The following is a 16,548-nucleotide window of genomic DNA, read 5'->3' on the forward strand; positions in this document are numbered from 1 at the left end:
GGCATCCGATGTAAAATCTTGGCCAAAACAAACATGCGTATCATACCTCTGAAGATGGAGGTTACTGATTCGCTGTGGCGACCCCTTGTAGGGAAAAGCCGAAAGGAAAAAGAAGAGGAGACTTTCCATGCATAACCCTCTCCACAAATTTCAGTGCAGCTGGATGTACTTACAGTGGAGTTCTCAGCCTGCTCCCCGCCATCACCCTCGGAAGTCACGGCCTCCTTTGCCATCCAGGGAGCGGGACCATCGTGGAGAGCTGAGAGGTGACGATCACTGTCACACTCTGAACAGCGAACTGCAGTCTTACAGTCTTTGCCTCTATGGTTTGTGGACATACAGCATTTGAAACAAATGAAATGCTTTTTAAGGAAGTTATTCCTCTCTTCTAGGGTCTTCATTCTGAAACACCTACACTTCTCGAGAGAGTGTGGCTTGTTGTGAATGGGACAATGTATTTCCGGGTCTATGGGAGGCTTGTCACCACCTGAAAGGTTGGAAGCTTCAACCTCAGTTTTATTTGCAGAGATCCTGACCTTCCACTGGCTGGTGGGAGGTTTCTCACTTTTGTAGGGACCTGTGCTGGAGCCTTGGAGGGTAAAACTGGGATCTTTCTTCATTTCTGCGTAACTGTTCACAAAGTTAACGAAAAAAGAGAATGGCGGATAATGGACAAAGTTCTCTATCTTGTATTGGGTCCCTTGAGTAACCCATGTGTCATGGAGGTTGGATGGCAGCTTCTCAACAATTGAATTTATGCCCCAAGATGAGCAGAAGAAACTGAGGCCAGGTCATTCTTTGCAGCTTCCACCTCTAGAAGAAGATCTGCAAGCTCCTGAAGACGTCGGTTATCTTTGGGAGAGATTTTAGGCACATTGTCAAGACGTTTGAACAGTTAAGCTTCAATAACGTCTGGAGAACCATAAGTCTTTTCCAATCGTTGCCATAGCCTGTCGAGTCCAGCCGCTGGATCGTTGACATGCACTGCCCTGATCCGCTGGGCATGGTGAAGTGACTCCCCATCAAGCCACCTGGTAAGTATGTCGAGCTGCTCACTAGGTTTGAGATTCAAGCCGTCTATGGCATTGCAAAAGGCAGATCGCCATGACATATAGTTCTCAGGCCAATTGTCGAACACTTTGAACCCTGTTGTGAGAAGTTCACGACGAGCGAGAAAGGCAGCAAGGTCAGAAACATCTGTAGACCTCGGTGTAAGCCTGTCACTGACTTTACGTGGAGGGCTTGCTGCATTGTTGCCCTGTGGTGAGTGGGATCTGAAGGCATCAATATTGGCATGAGGGAAGACTGGCAGCCGTGTGGCCTGGGGTTGCTCAGAACGCTGGGTTATACGAGCTGCTACAGGCTGCAACACGCTGGGGCTATTATGAGAAATGTCCTTATAATGGCGCTGTGGAGGGTATACTGATTTCCCTTTGTCGTCATTTTGGGGGCTGAAGTGTGCGTCAATGTAGTCATCAACTTGTTGTTTTGATACAGCCGGCGATAGAGGAGGTCCGATAGGCAAGTCAGCTTTACTACTCTCACTTTCTGCTGCAGCTTCAGCTTCACTCTCTTCCTTAAGAGCATTCAACGTTGCATCAATGCGGGCTTTTTCAACTTCCATGTCAATTTTAAGTTTCGCATATTCAGCTCTTTTGCGAGCGGCCTCCGCCTTTGCCCGTGCGGCTGCAGCAACCTGGCTTGAGTTTGACTTGGAAGAGCGCTAGGAAGATGACTGGCAAGCACCTGATGATTCACAGACTGACCTGACCTCCAGGTTAGACATTTCCTTGGGCTCTGACTTTTTTGATTTTGAAGGAGATGTAATGTGTATCCAATCCACAGTTATGCTTTCGACGTATATGTAATCTTTTTACTCTTCTGCCCTGACCAAATATGTTGGCGTGTAGACAGCAAGCTTAACAATCTTCCAATAAAAACACAAGGATGAGAATCCACCGTTTAGTATTTTTATGGAAGCCTTTTTTGTAAATATATATACGTAAATATATATACGGCGGCCCGGTAGTCGAGTGGTTAGCACACCGGCTTCACAGTGCAGAGGTCGCCGGTACGCGTCCCGGTCCGGCCTCCCTGTGTTCTCCCCGGACCCGCGTGGGTTTTCTCCGGGTCCTCCGGTTTTCTCCCACACTCCAAAAACATGCATGGCAGGCAGATTGACCACTCCAAATTGTCCCTAGGTGTGAGTGTGAGAGTGACTGTTGTATGTCTTTGTGTGCCCTGCGATTGGCTGGCAACCAAATCAGGGTGTCCCACGCCTCGTGCCCGAAGACAGCTGAGATAGGCTCCAGCAACCCCCGCGACCCAAATGAGGAATAAGCGGTACGGAAAATGAGATGATATATATATATATATATATATATATATATATATATATATATATATATATATATATATATATATATATATATACGCAGTGAGATCTCAGCTTACGAATTTAAGTGGTTCCCAGATAGAGTGTCTAAGCCAAAAAGTGTGTATCACATTTTTTTCCCATAGGAAACCATTAAAATGGGAATAATCTGTTCCCGGGTTTCCATAAAATATACTTTTCAACTAAATAAGCCTTAAAACTACACACAACATACCTTATTCTATGTATAATAAATGTGCTATTGTATTTAATGAAAGAAATACATATAGTATAATAAAGTCACTTTATTTACATTTGTGATGGTCATTGATGGCTTGATGGAATGGCGTTGGAGGTCCGAGGTCAAAGGTAATTGCTGTTTGGAAAGAGAGTCACATTCCATGAGGACTGTAATTAAAGAAATAAACTGTGCTATAAAATAAAGTCGTTTTATTTACCTTTATGATGGTCATTGATGGCTTGATGGAATGGTGTTGGAGGTCGAAGGTCAGAGGGAATTGCTGTTTGAAAAGGATTGCTGTTTACATGAGGACTATAATTAAAGAAATAAACTGTGCTGTAAAATAAAGTTTTATTTACCTTTTTGATGGTCGTTGATGGCTTATGGAAGAAGAGTCACCTTCCATAAGGACTGTTGGTAACTTAACCTCTGGTGTGGCTTCTCTTCTTTGCTTCTTTGGAGACTCATCATTTTTGCTGATTAAAAACCTCTTAATTGACACCTTTTGCTTTCTGACTTGTAAGGTCTTACGAAGCTGAGGCATCACATTATCGTATGATTGTCATAGCCACAGTCGTTTCTGGATGGAACTGTTCGGTAAAAGCCTGCACATCATTCCACTTTGCCAACATTGCCTTTATGAGCTCACTTGATGCTGCAGTAATCTCCTCCTCGCCCTCAGATTTTAGCGAACCATCCGTTGCAGGCTTTAAAATCCTCAATAAGCGCGGAATTTCCAGGTTGGCGCATGGCGATATCGGCATGGCGATATCGGCTTTCTCACATAAAATAGCTTTACTCACGCTGTCGCCGAATAGCTGCTTTTCGTTAATCCAAATTAACAGAAGTCTTTCAACTTCTTTGATTGCCCGAGACCGTCGCTTTGAGAGCACGGAAACACCTTTTGCAACATACGCACCTTCGATGGCTTCTTTGTTCCGGAAATAGGTAGCAATGGTTGACTTAGCATAGCCGTGCTCGGCCACTAAATCACACAAACGCAAACCTCGTCGCGTTTTTTAATTATCTCCTTCTTCTCAGCGACAGTGATTTTATTTTGTGTTTTCTTGGGCTGAAGACGAGCCTGTGGTGGGTTTTGTTTTTGGTCCCATAATAGTAAAAAAAAAAAGGAGGCGATCAACGTGTGCATTCAATGAGAGGGGTGTTGAAAGTAGGCTGAAGCGCTGTTCGGTCGTGTGATTCCGTCGAAGATCACACCGCCAGATCCAAAGGTCGTTTGCTTTGGTGTTCTTCCCGCTGAATATTACTCCACCAGCTGTGGTGGGTGTGTATCATGAAAATAGTGAGTATTTCAAAGTTTAATTTTCATAAATTTGACGTTCGTAAGATGAAAAGTTATATATATATATATATATATATATATATATATATATATATATATATATATATATATATATATATATATATATATATATATATATATATATATATATATATATATATGGCGAGGAGGAGATTGCTGCAGCATCAACTCCTCACTATGCATGGAGGGTTCCATCCCAAGTCCAGCACCCTGAGACTGTACACAAGCCATAAGGAAGGAGGCCGGGGACTAGTGAGTGTGAGAGCCACTGTCCAGGATGAAACATCCAAGCTCCATGAATACATCAAAGAGAAGGCTCCAACGGATGATATACTCAGAGAATGTCTCAGACAATGGGGAACAGAGGTTGAGGTGCTGGATGAGGGACAATCATGGGAGGAAAAGCCCCTACACGGGATGTACCACCGAACCATAGCAGAAGTGGCTGATCTCAAGAAGTCCTATCAGTGGCTAGAGAGGGCTAGCCTAAAGGACAGCACAGAGGCACTCATCCTGGCTGCCCAAGAGCAGGCCCTGAACACCAGAGCCATCGAGGCAGGGATATACCACACCAGACAAGACCCAAGGTGTAGGTTGTGCAAAGAGGCACCTGAGACAATCCAACACATAACTGCTGGGTGTAAGATGCTGGCAGGGAAAGCCTACATGGAGCGCCATAACCAGGTGGCTGGCATAGTCTACCGAAACATCTGTGTGGAGTATGGACTGGAAACCCCAAGGTCAAAATGGGAAACACCTCCCAAGGTGGTGGAGAATGACCGAGCAAAGATCCTGTGGGACTTCCAGATACAGACTGACAAGATGGTAATGGCCAACCAACCAGATATCGTGGTCATAGATAAAGGGGAAAGGAAAGCCGTTGTCGTGGATGTAGCGGTCCCGAGTGATGGCAACATCAGAAAGAAGGAACATGAGAAAATCGAGAAACACCAAGGGCTCAGAGAGGAGCTGGAGAGAGCCTGGAAGGTAAAGGTGACAGTCGTGCCTGTGGTGGGCGAAGCACTCGGGGCAGTGACCCCCAAACTCGACGAGTGGTTGCAACAGATCCCGGGAACAACATCGGATATCTCGGTCCAGAAAAGCGCAGTGCTGGGAACAGCACTGCGCCAGCCACTGGCCACCCACTGGTCGACCATGAGGTTCGGTGTTATTCCGCCGAAAACTAGTCCACCAGCCACCGTGACGCTCCTTGTGGTTTGGTTCGTTTGCCGAAAACTAATTTGTTTGCCAACATTATATCCTTGAGAATTTAATGTTCTTAAGGCGAAAAGTTCGTAAGCTAAAGTGTTCGTAAGCCGAGGTATCACTGTATATCTAAAAAAGGAGCAGGAGGCAGAAGCCCTCGGGTTGTGTTTAGTTTTGTGTGTGTGTGTGTGTGTGTGTGTGTGTGTGTGTGTGTGTGTGTGTGTGTGTGTGTGTATGTGCATATGTGCGTGTGTGTTAGGCTTTTGTGTTAATTGAACTTAGAAGAGCTGTTGTAATTGGGGCTGGGGAAACAGGAAAGGAAACCTTGTCGTCGCCCAAGTTATACGAGATCAGATTTCTTTTCTCCATTTTCAACCGACACCACAAACAGATTGTTGTGCGCCCTCCCCCTCCTCAGGTTCGTCATTGTTTCTTTGAACTCAGCGATACAGGCAATAGCATGAAGGAGGAGTCGCCCGATGAGGCTGTCCCTCACATGCAACCTAAATCCTTTCATCCACAGCTGTGTTGAAAAATCATAGACTCTGGAGATTATTAACACTGACCTAATCAGTTAAAGAGGGTCCTCGCTTGAGAACAGGCGTGTTGTATGACATTTCAAGGTTAACGGTGTCGGAATGTCACCCCACAGCACAAGAAGGCGTGCTCAATTACTGTCAAACTCACTGCACTTTCTTTGATTTGTTTTATGTTTATGTTTTTTAGACATAAATTGATTTTCCTGATGACTTGCATTAGCGTAATTAAGTGATTGCTATGGAAAAGACTGACATATAAATTTCAGGTTAAGTTGCAAGAAGAACAAGTTACACGGTAGATACGAGGAACTCTGTAATTCGTATGTTAAAGTTTACTTGGCCTACAAAAATAAAAGTGTCCTTCAAAGTCAAATATAGGAAAAATCTTTTTAAAATGTCAAACAACAGTTGGAATTCAATCTGTCATCTTACGTTGCATATACGACTTACTTCCCAGGCAAATATTCACATACAATAAAATGTGTTTTAAACATTTTCACAGTACTATAACTCCTAACAATACAAATTAAAGTTCATGCCAATCTTATCTATATAATTTTTGTTTAGAAAAACACACACACAAAATACAATTGAAATGCCGTTCATTTCTTTTTGAAGTCAACCGACAAATGTTCTTTACGTGTTATTTTCTTTGCACCCCGCAAGTGACAGAAAAAAAAGATTACATTTCTGTTTGTAGAATATGAATTAAGTCGTAAAATCCACTCGTTTTTATCCGTCTCAGGGGGAGGTTATTTTGCCACTTGATGTCAAGTGAAAATGATATCACTGTTAATCAGCTCAGTTAATGCCCAATCACGGCTCTCCTGTTTTTTGAACCTGAGCAAATTTTATATATTTTTTTTATGATCTAGCCACCCAACAAGCAGTTTTGCTTGACGGCTCAACCCAAAAATCTCATCGAAAAATATTTTTTAGGTCTGTCTATGTGTGACCAAAAAAAGCACTTCTGAGAAGAGGTGCACATTTGAAAAATGTTCATGAGGCTGCTTATGCACAAGCATTGCATCTTAGATTCAAATGATTGATTGCATTTGCGGTAGCATTCATTATCACCATTAACCATTGATCAAATGAAACCAAGTTCCTTCCTACATTGCCCTAATTGTCAGTCATTGGGGACACTGACTACACATGAGCTACTGTACTTCTTTCTATCATGCATTGAAAGCAATAGCGGCGGCATCTTTCCGTAACTCTATGCCTACGGGTGTGGCCAATTAAAGCAGAATAACCAAACATTTACTTTTGTGTACTCACTGGACTGCATGTAAATTTGTGTCACGCCTGAATAGTGAGGCACAATGACAAGGGCTGTTGCATTGAGCTCTGCTCAACACTTGAATGCTATGTTCGTAAATAATCAACTCTTTTTAGAATCTTTGTTGTTTTAACCTCTGATGAAGCCAAATGGCCAAATTGCAGCACTGCATCTCCCTTCTTGTCCCCAAGTATCACCATCTGCTTGCAAAGTACTGTATTCAGATAACAGATTCTTGCTTTCCTTTTCAGGTACCACAATAAAGTCTTTATACAGGCATTATCTTTCAAATCAAGTCCAAACGTGTTTAAAGAGTCGAGAAAAAAAAAAATAAAAAAAAAAAGAAAATATAAAGACATTTAAAAAAAATAAAAACACGATTGTTGCAACTTGACTGCACCCCTCAGGGGATGTTGCCATGTATGATCCACACATCATTATCACACATAGTAGTCCTCTGCTTCCCCCAACCTGAGAGCAAGGACCTATCATAGCAGAGTCCGGCACCGCCATGTCTGGACAGTAGGGATATATATATATAGGGCCTAAACTTCCAGTAAGACTGTAGTTTGCTGACGAAGTTTCTTTGATAAGAAGCGAAATGTCCGACACCTTCAAAAAAGTACAGATGACGGCTGAAGAAACCTTTTCGTCGATGGACCATTCCTGTCCGACTGAGAGCTTACACAGACGAGATATGAGGAACATGCGAACATGAGGAAATAAAACGTTCAAGCACCAGGACGACGGCAAATGGAAAAAGCAGAGTATAAAAACACGCAACTGTCGATGTTATTTTTTTATCATCACCAAATACAAAATATCTTTCAACACTACTGTATATAAAACTGGAAAAACTGAAAGTATAAATCCCAGTATTGAAGAATTATCCAATTTCTGTCATCTGCCAAACTTACTCTTGAGTCCGCAAGCACACTCGTGAGCCAAGTATCCAACTGGCAGTAGAAATTGATTAAAATGAACTTCAGTGTTTCCATTCCAAGTTAAAGGTTGAGAAAAATTCAACATTTTGAAAGGTACAACTGAGCCGTTACAAGTGACCTCAAGGCCACTTCACTTCACTGCATTTTGAAGATAAAGGAGACTGAAGATCACAAGGATGACAAAAGTAGTATGTTGAAGCCCAAGTAAGAAAACAGAAAGACAACAATTATGGGGCATGGTCCAGGGAACGTCCGGAATCACTGTCCTCAAATTACTGCAGGTCCACCGGGTCTGCCCTTGGCACTGGTAGCCTGAAATCAGCACAAAAAGATCAAATCAAAACACTTTTTTAAATGAACCTCTCCCCATCCCAACTCACATGCATATGAAATATAATAAACCTTTGTGAGATGTTATCAGCTTCAATCAATCAACACTTCAAGCAGAAAATCTTCAATTGGGTCGTATTTCCAGCAGCGGCTATGCAGTGATGGAGACAGAGCGAAAGCTAAATTGCTGAGACCTGGAGCAATCAGGGGATGGCTGATTGATTCAATCCCATCGGAGACGGTCCACACTCAGCATAAAGTGCTCTAATTGCACATTGCGCAAACATTGTTGGAAGATATACTCGTCAATGTGGGGTGGAAATGTCCTATCTAAATTTGGTCGATGACCAATACTGGTCAGTCACTACAGGAGATGCTCATTTTGTAAATTGATCAGTCTAAGTTTTGAAAATGACTATGATGATGCGATGGTTAGTTATATTGAAGCACGGTTTCCTGAAAATTTATGGTTTCAGGGGTACCATTGCAATGGGTTGAATTACAAATTCGGGTCATTCGGGCACTTGCATCCAAAAAAGTTTGACAGGATAAAGGTGTGCAGCTGACGCAATTTTTGTGAACACGTTCATGTTTTTGCCATGAGGAAATTTTGTGGGCTGCCGCCATCACTTGCCTTCTATCAACAAAGCTGTGGAAGAATTGAAGTCGGTGTGAGACCAATGCACGCATTCATGCATTGTAAAGAATTGGTGTCGTATTAACATTTAACTTTAACATTTAAAATTAGATCAAGATCTGTATTGAATTATCTTTCATTGGAGAGATTTTTTCAAGAACATGCCACACTCGCATACATTTTATTCATTTGCCAGTAACATTCTTTGACATCATACCTTCCTGAACTGTTTGTGGGCATACCGAGTTACATTACCACTTTGCCAGTTGTGCAAAGACAAATGTGATGATGTTTTAAAACAAAAGGTATAGTTTAGACACGTGAATAGAACAACGTGAGGATTTTTTTTTGCATTGGTTGCATTTTTGAAAGGAAATAGTCATTAAAAAGTGTAAAGACGTTTTTATTTGAGGAAGAGACTAATGACCACGGAAGAGAAAGTTTATTTTTCACTTCATTACTGTACAAAAAGCAAGCAAGATACGCAATCCATGAACCCAATGATAAATTTACATGCCATATCAAAGATCCCCCATTTACGTATTGCCCCCCCGCCCCCTTTTTTTATGCAGTTCGGGGCAGGACGGATATATCGACAGTACGGTTATATCAACATTTTTTCTGACTCCCGAGAATATCGATATAACGAGACTTTACTGTATGATTATTATTATTACACCTGTTAGGGCAATTCACTATACGAACACGTTTTAAACATCTTTTTATTTCCTCATACATCGTTTGATTTTCTCGGACTTCCGTTTTAGACTTGTACTTCGGGTCATGACATCACATCCCGCCGGTCTCTGTATAATGTGCAGGATCATCTTTCGAAGAAAATGAAGGCTTATGGGTGCGCCGTATACACCAGAAAATACTGTATTATTATTATTATTACCGTATTTTCCCATGTTTAACGCGAAGCCAAACACCTTCATTTTCTTCTAAAGATGACCCTGTAATTTATACGCAGGTGCGCCTTATATGTGAAGAAATATTGAGCCACAACAGGTCTCACAATTACTGACAGCACCCACTGACTCCATTTTCCCCTGAAGAAGTATTGTGTAACGCCAGCCTTTACTATAGTGCCTTATAATGTGGTGTGTGTTGTATTTTAAAAACTTTATATCTTTATGGATTAGATTTGGAAAACTTTGTTTATTCATTGAAGGTGCGCCTTATACTGCGGTGCGCCTTATATATCGAACAACATTTGAAAATACACCAATCATTGGGGGTGCGGCGTGTACTCCGGTGCGCTTTATACACCGGGAAATACATTATTATTATTATTATTATTATTAATAATAATTATTATTATTCTTATTATTATTATAAACTCCAAGCTTGATTTACATGGCACTCTTGGGTGTAATTGAATAAAATCAGCAATGCAGACACATTGCACCATTTTGCACATATATCATTTTTCTACCTTTATTGTGTTGTTAAAAATTGAAAGGAGCCACAATCGAAATACCTACTGAATTTCGATGAATTGCTCAGCCCTGATGCAAAGTGAGTGTAATACTGTATCGGATTAAAGCAATGTTATTACCAGCATATTTGACAAACTTCAATCATCACCTTGATTTTGTGAAATTCACACTTCTGCTTGCATGCTCCTATTCAGTCATTTCTTACCTGATGAAAAATGGATGAATGTGATGATGAAATGGCAAATGTGATGAAATGAGCTCTTCTTTAAATGTGCCCAAAGCTACACCAAGTACCTGATTCACATGCAAAGACAAACATCCAGAACAAAACCCCCATGACAGAGGATGTTTTTGGGGGGTAGCCTTCACTAAACAGCTATTGCTATGACACTTTTATCATATTATATGTGCCCTCTTAATACACTATTTTGCTGAAGGTTGTGTAATTGCTTTACTAAAGAGTCTTAGATATGTTGAAACTCATGACTATAAACTGTGAAATATTTCATACTTGATAATTGGATGCACTTAGGAAGAGATCGAGCTCGTGATTTTTTTTCTTTTTATTGCCTCGCCTTTAACTCGAAGCATGTGGAGGCAAACGTTTATGACGAGCAGAAGGGGCAGAGATGAATGCTATGACAAAAATCTGAGCAAGAGCAGGTCTTTAATTTTGCAAGCCATTGTGCGAGAAATTAATACGTTTTTGAAGAATGGTTTCTTTTCAAGCAACAAATTGATGAAATCTACACAAACGGCTGTTTTTTGTTCTTTTTTTTGCGGCCACATGATTATGTTCTCTAACCTCACCTTCCGTTTCCCCTCCAAGGACATACTTCCATCATTCACAGCCACTGTCATTATAAAGCAACTCGCCACTGTTCTACCTCCACCGCATCACTTTTTCAACCCAGGCGGGGAGCGGTGGGATTGTTGAGCGAAAGGAAAAATAAAAATCCTGATAGAACCCAATGATTATGTTGAGCACCGCTCCATGGATATTTACATTTGCAGAAACAAAGAGCTGATTTCTCTCCCGTCATACACTTTCTGGGGAGACACCACCCAGAACTCACCACAGGGCTTCTCATAAAACAGAATAAACTTTAATGATTGTTCAATACTTTATAATTTTATTTTAAGAACACTACAGCACGCAGCAGCCCACCAAACACATGGGGATAACATATTGGCAATGCTATGACCAAAAGGGTCAAAAGATCTGATAACATGAATACACCCACATGCAGCCCATCTCACTTTGGTATACATTCAGTGGATTAATTATTCAAGAGTGCTCTTCCCATTCAAATTCAAAAACAGATCCATGTGTACTTTGACCGACAACACAAATTTTACTGAGCATTCAAACCGGCTCACGGGCTGCTCAGGCTTTGTTGTTAGCGGCACAAAAAAGCCTCCTCCTGTCTGAGAGGATGTGGGGTAAAAGGCCAGTCCATATTATACATGTGAACATATACACATACAGTAAAGTCTCGTTATATCGATATCGGTTATATCGATAGTACTGCTTATTACGATACTATTTCTATGAGCGCAAGGAGAAAATTTACATGCCGCAGGATCGGATATATTGATAGTCCGGTTATATCGATAATTTTTCCGACTCCCGAGAATGTCGATATAACGAGACTTTACTGTATGCTGGTATAAAATCCAGGCCTCAACCAAAGTGAGTTGTTATATAAAGCCAGTCTTTACTAAGACTGAGGACACAGGTGCAATAACTTATTCATCCAACCCACAGGGGAAAGGGGCCTTGAGAAAAAAAGGCCAGTGACAGAAAAAGGACAGAGAGGATCCTTGACATGCAGCAAAATGTCAGCAAGTGCTTGATACATTCTCGAGTGCAAAGTTAAAGCCCCTGCATTGCTCTCCTTCTCTTCTTGTTCATTTATCTTCCCAGCCCTATAATAAAAGATCATTTGCCTGTGCAGGCGTGTGTCCATGCATTTGGGTGTGTCATTCCTTTCACCTGGGTTCTCTGCTTCGATGACTTATTCATAAGCATTAATGCAGTCAATGTATTATTGATCAGGACCGATCATTGCCTCTTCCCCTTGGTGTGACCATGGCCTGAGGATGGGGTGAGATTTGGCAAGAAGATCCGATACACTTGCCACACATAAACACAAATACTGTAAATGACAATAAAAAAAGAAGTGGCAAACAAAGTCATGGCAAATTACTGTTGTCGGATGCATATCATGCAGGTTTTTCGAAAACTCAGACCATAAGTTTTGTATGTCCCTTGAAAACATACCCATCAGAAAGCACACGACATTAAAAGACTGACAATGCATGGCTTGTTTCATTTATTACACTCCTTTTTGGGGAATCAACTCACTGGGGCACAGGGTCGCTGATTATTTTTAAATGTATTATTAAATATATTATCTTTCTTTTCTTTTATACTTGCACTATGTAATTTATTTTATGAAACATTCTGTCACAGGCACAGTATACACCTTTTATACATTTTTATTATGCTTTATACAGTGATACATTGGCTTACGAACTTAATTGGTTCCCAGACAGAGTGTGTAAGGCGAAAAGTGTGTACAGTGATCCCTCGCTACTTCGCGGTTCACTTATCGCAGCTTCAGTGTATCGCAGATTTTTTTTCTGGGGAAAAAAACGTTTTTTTAATGGGATTCAAATGTACAAACAAACAAAGTAAAAGAAACAACACTGGAAACAAAGCAGAATAAAATCAAACACACTGGCTTTGAACAACTCATGGAGCATACTCCTTCTAGAAATCGGGCCATGTCGGTTTATAAAAATCTTCAACTACCAATAACAATGTCCTTACCTCGGAGAAAGATTCGTTCAGGAGAAAAAGACGCTACAGCGCCGCGGAGTCAGGACGAATAGGCGCAGTAGCAAAATATTGTTTTACACACCGTTCTTTAAACTATTAAAAAAGAGGTTTTATTTTTTGTTTCATTCTGCAGTATGTAGTTTTGCATTGTGTAAAAAAAAAAGCTGACTACATTGTACTTCGCGGATTTCACCTATCGCAGGCTATTTTTGGAACGTATCTCCCGCGATAAACGAGTGTGCACTATATCCCAAAAAATAATTTTTCCATAAGAAACCATTAAAATGAGAATAATCCGTTCCCAGGTCACAATAAAACATACTTTTCTATGGTATTATAAGTAAAGAAATAAACTGTACTACAGTAAAGTCTCGTTATATCGATATCGGTTATATCGATAGTACCGCTTATTACGATATTATTTTCATTTCCCTTGCACATTTCGAGTCTTTTTATGTATAATTAGTACCGTTTAGTACGATACCCGGTTGTTACGATAATCCGGTTATTACGGTGCTCCTTTTCATCCCCCGCCGGCCATTTTTGTTGTTTACATCGATATATCCGTCGCGCCATTGGTCAACTTGGTCACGTGTCTTGTTACGTGAGCCGCCAACGGTCGCGCCATTGGTCGACTTGGTCACATGAGCCGCCATCGGTCGCGCTATTGGTCGACTTGGCCGTGTGACTTTGTCACGTGACACGCCATCGGTCGCGCCATTGGTCAACTTGGTCACGTGTCTTGGTTACGTGTCACGCCATCAGTCGCGCCATTGGTCGACTTGGTCAGGTGACTTGGTTACGTGCCCAGCACGCGTGTAGCAGAGCCATTTTCATTTTCAGACGCTAGCTCGTGTGTAGCAGACGAGATTGAAGTGTTTGTGTTAAAAGGTAAAAATGGGAAGCAGAAGAAGATTGATGACTTTTTTAAATTGTATACATAATACAGTAAGATGTAAGCGTTGCAGTTTCCCTGTTGTGTTATGTACATGCCCACTGTACTGTATATGAATGCAATCGTTTTTTGCAACAATGTTTCTTGTTTTGTCTGCTGAAGCGCGATGATTTTGAAAATTATTAACATTCCATACTGTGTATTAAAGGACAGCCGATGTCACTTTTTATTCAAATGCAAATAAAAATGACTTCACGCCAAGACGTCTTGCATTGCTTGTGAATCCAAACAATGGTTTCAGATTCGGATAATATGCTTTCTTGTTACACATCCAGTTATGAATATGTTTCAAATACACTGTAGTTCTGAAGATTAAAGCATACATGTTTACAATCATTAAAGAATTATATGTGCCATTTTGAGGCAACATTGGGGGAACAAAAAAGGGAGCTAATGGCCAGCTCCGTTTCCTATATGGCGCTTGGCTGCCCTCTTTTGGCGGCTTTTGTTTAATGCAGTTCGGCGCAGGATCGGATATATCGATAGTCCCGGTTATATCGATATTTTTTCGTACTCCCTTGAATATCGATATAACGAGACTTTACTGTATATAATAAAGTCATTTTATTTACCTTTGTGATGGTCATTGATGGCGTAATGGAATGGAGTGGCCGGTTTCATCAGCATTAAACTTGATGAGGAAGATAGCCTTCTTCTTTCACCATCTTGAGGAATGATCCATTGGAGGTGCTTTCTCTGCGATAATTTTACCTAGTTCCTCATCAATTGTGTTCTGTTTAGCTGGATTGCATCAACGCTTTTTGCATCAAGTATACAGATGGCTTGTGCGGGTTATTTGTGAAGCCTGATTGATGGGATATTTTAACCTTGCAGTCTACACTCTGCCTTTGAACTATCAAAGTTGAAACAAGTCCAACTGTCACAGTTTGTCTTTTTAAATCGGGTCGCCCAAGGATGAGACATAATTCAGGTTTGATGTGAATTATTGCATTCATTTCATTTCTACTTGTAATAACAAACAATACAACACCAGGTAGCATGGTTACTTTAAGTTGCTTTACGAAGAAGAAAGAGGAAGAGAGTAATGACCACGGAAGGGAAAGTGAGATGTATCTAATTAACGAAGCAGGTTACAAAGTATGGGACATTCAGGAGATGCTTGGACTCGGAAATCAATTTACATTGTGTACATTCACTCAATTACTCATATACTAATAAGTTGTTCCTAATTGAGCCTTTAGATTGCAGCACTTAGCAATAGTATGCTCGGATGGGTAACAGCACTACTGCACAATGTATTAATTCTACATGCGGGCCAGACATTATTGATTTTATGACGGAGGCTGCGGGTCTGATGAAAATTGACCGCGGGCCGCATTTGGTCCCCGGGCCGGACTTTGGACATTCTGGTTGAATGCTTTTGTTCTGTTGATGTTTGGTATGCACTGTAGACATATGCAGTTTTTAAATGTACCATATCTTGTGCTGACCCGACCCACTTGTCAAATTTTAGAAATCAATGTGGATCCCCGAGCCAAAACGCTTGCCCACCCTGATCTACTCCAATATTTGAGGCAGCCTCACAACCGTGATCCAGATTCGTTGACTGGTGACTTGTGAATCATATCGCCTTATTCCTGTGTATGCACTGTCAATTGTCCAGAAGATTACCTGATTTTGAGTAACCTAATATCACGTGAATGAGAAAAGGGTTGTGTATAATATAGCATTAGTGTCAATTATGTCAATTAGTGTCAATTATAAACACTGCCATTTGTATATCCACACACTCGGAATTCCATCTATGTGTATTTCATCATGTAAGGCAGCGGGGCTGTTCTCAAGCACCAGGGGGTATAGTGTTTGGTCTAATCAGAGATCCTTAATGGTTATTGGCAGTGCCGTATCTTTTTTTCTTTCTGACCGGGCTATGGAAGAGAAGGGAGCGGGGGGTGAAGCAGCGCACTCTGCTACAATTTAATGAACTAAAACCCATCACTTCTCCCGGGCAATTCTACAGAATGCAGCATTCACTGAAAATTTGATTTAAAAAAGGCGTAACAATAAATTGGATGGGGGATTTACTAAAACATATTTTAAAATAGTGTAAATCACAAGATGAGGGGAAAACAATTGACAGAAGAAACAGCAGGCCATACTGTGAACACCACTGTGTCTAATTCAAACGACCCATTTTGTTCTGTACGCCCTCCATCTCACACAAACCTGATTGAAGATTATTCAAAGATAGGCCGTGCACACACTTTTAATGCCATACTCTGATCTTTCAACACCTAGCCAAGATTTGTTTTTTGTTTTCTCGATATCCTAATGATACGAAATGTGAGGGATGGAACTAAGCACGGTCAGAGAACCATTTCACAGAAGTGAAGGGAGAGCCCTCGTGTGGGAAACACAATTGCTCAGGGGAAGATTTAACAGGCAAAACAACCGTTGCAGCTCTTGTG

General features: G+C 41.1%; 1 protein-coding gene across 1 annotated transcript in view; it reads right to left on the reverse strand.

The window, feature by feature from the left end:
- Nucleotides 1-813: 813 nt before the first annotated feature.
- The window catches only part of trim44 (TRIM family member 44), a 57,675-nt gene continuing 41,940 nt past the window's right edge, over nucleotides 814-16,548 (reverse strand). The window contains 1 exon segment of the mRNA XM_088995950.1: nucleotides 814-852. Within this exon segment, the coding sequence (XP_088852076.1) occupies nucleotides 814-852 (39 nt within the window).

This window comes from Hippocampus bargibanti, linkage group LG05 (genome assembly GCF_051943395.1).
Source record: "Hippocampus bargibanti isolate YZ-2025 linkage group LG05, ASM5194339v1, whole genome shotgun sequence".
NCBI lineage: Eukaryota > Metazoa > Chordata > Actinopteri > Syngnathiformes > Syngnathidae > Hippocampus > Hippocampus bargibanti.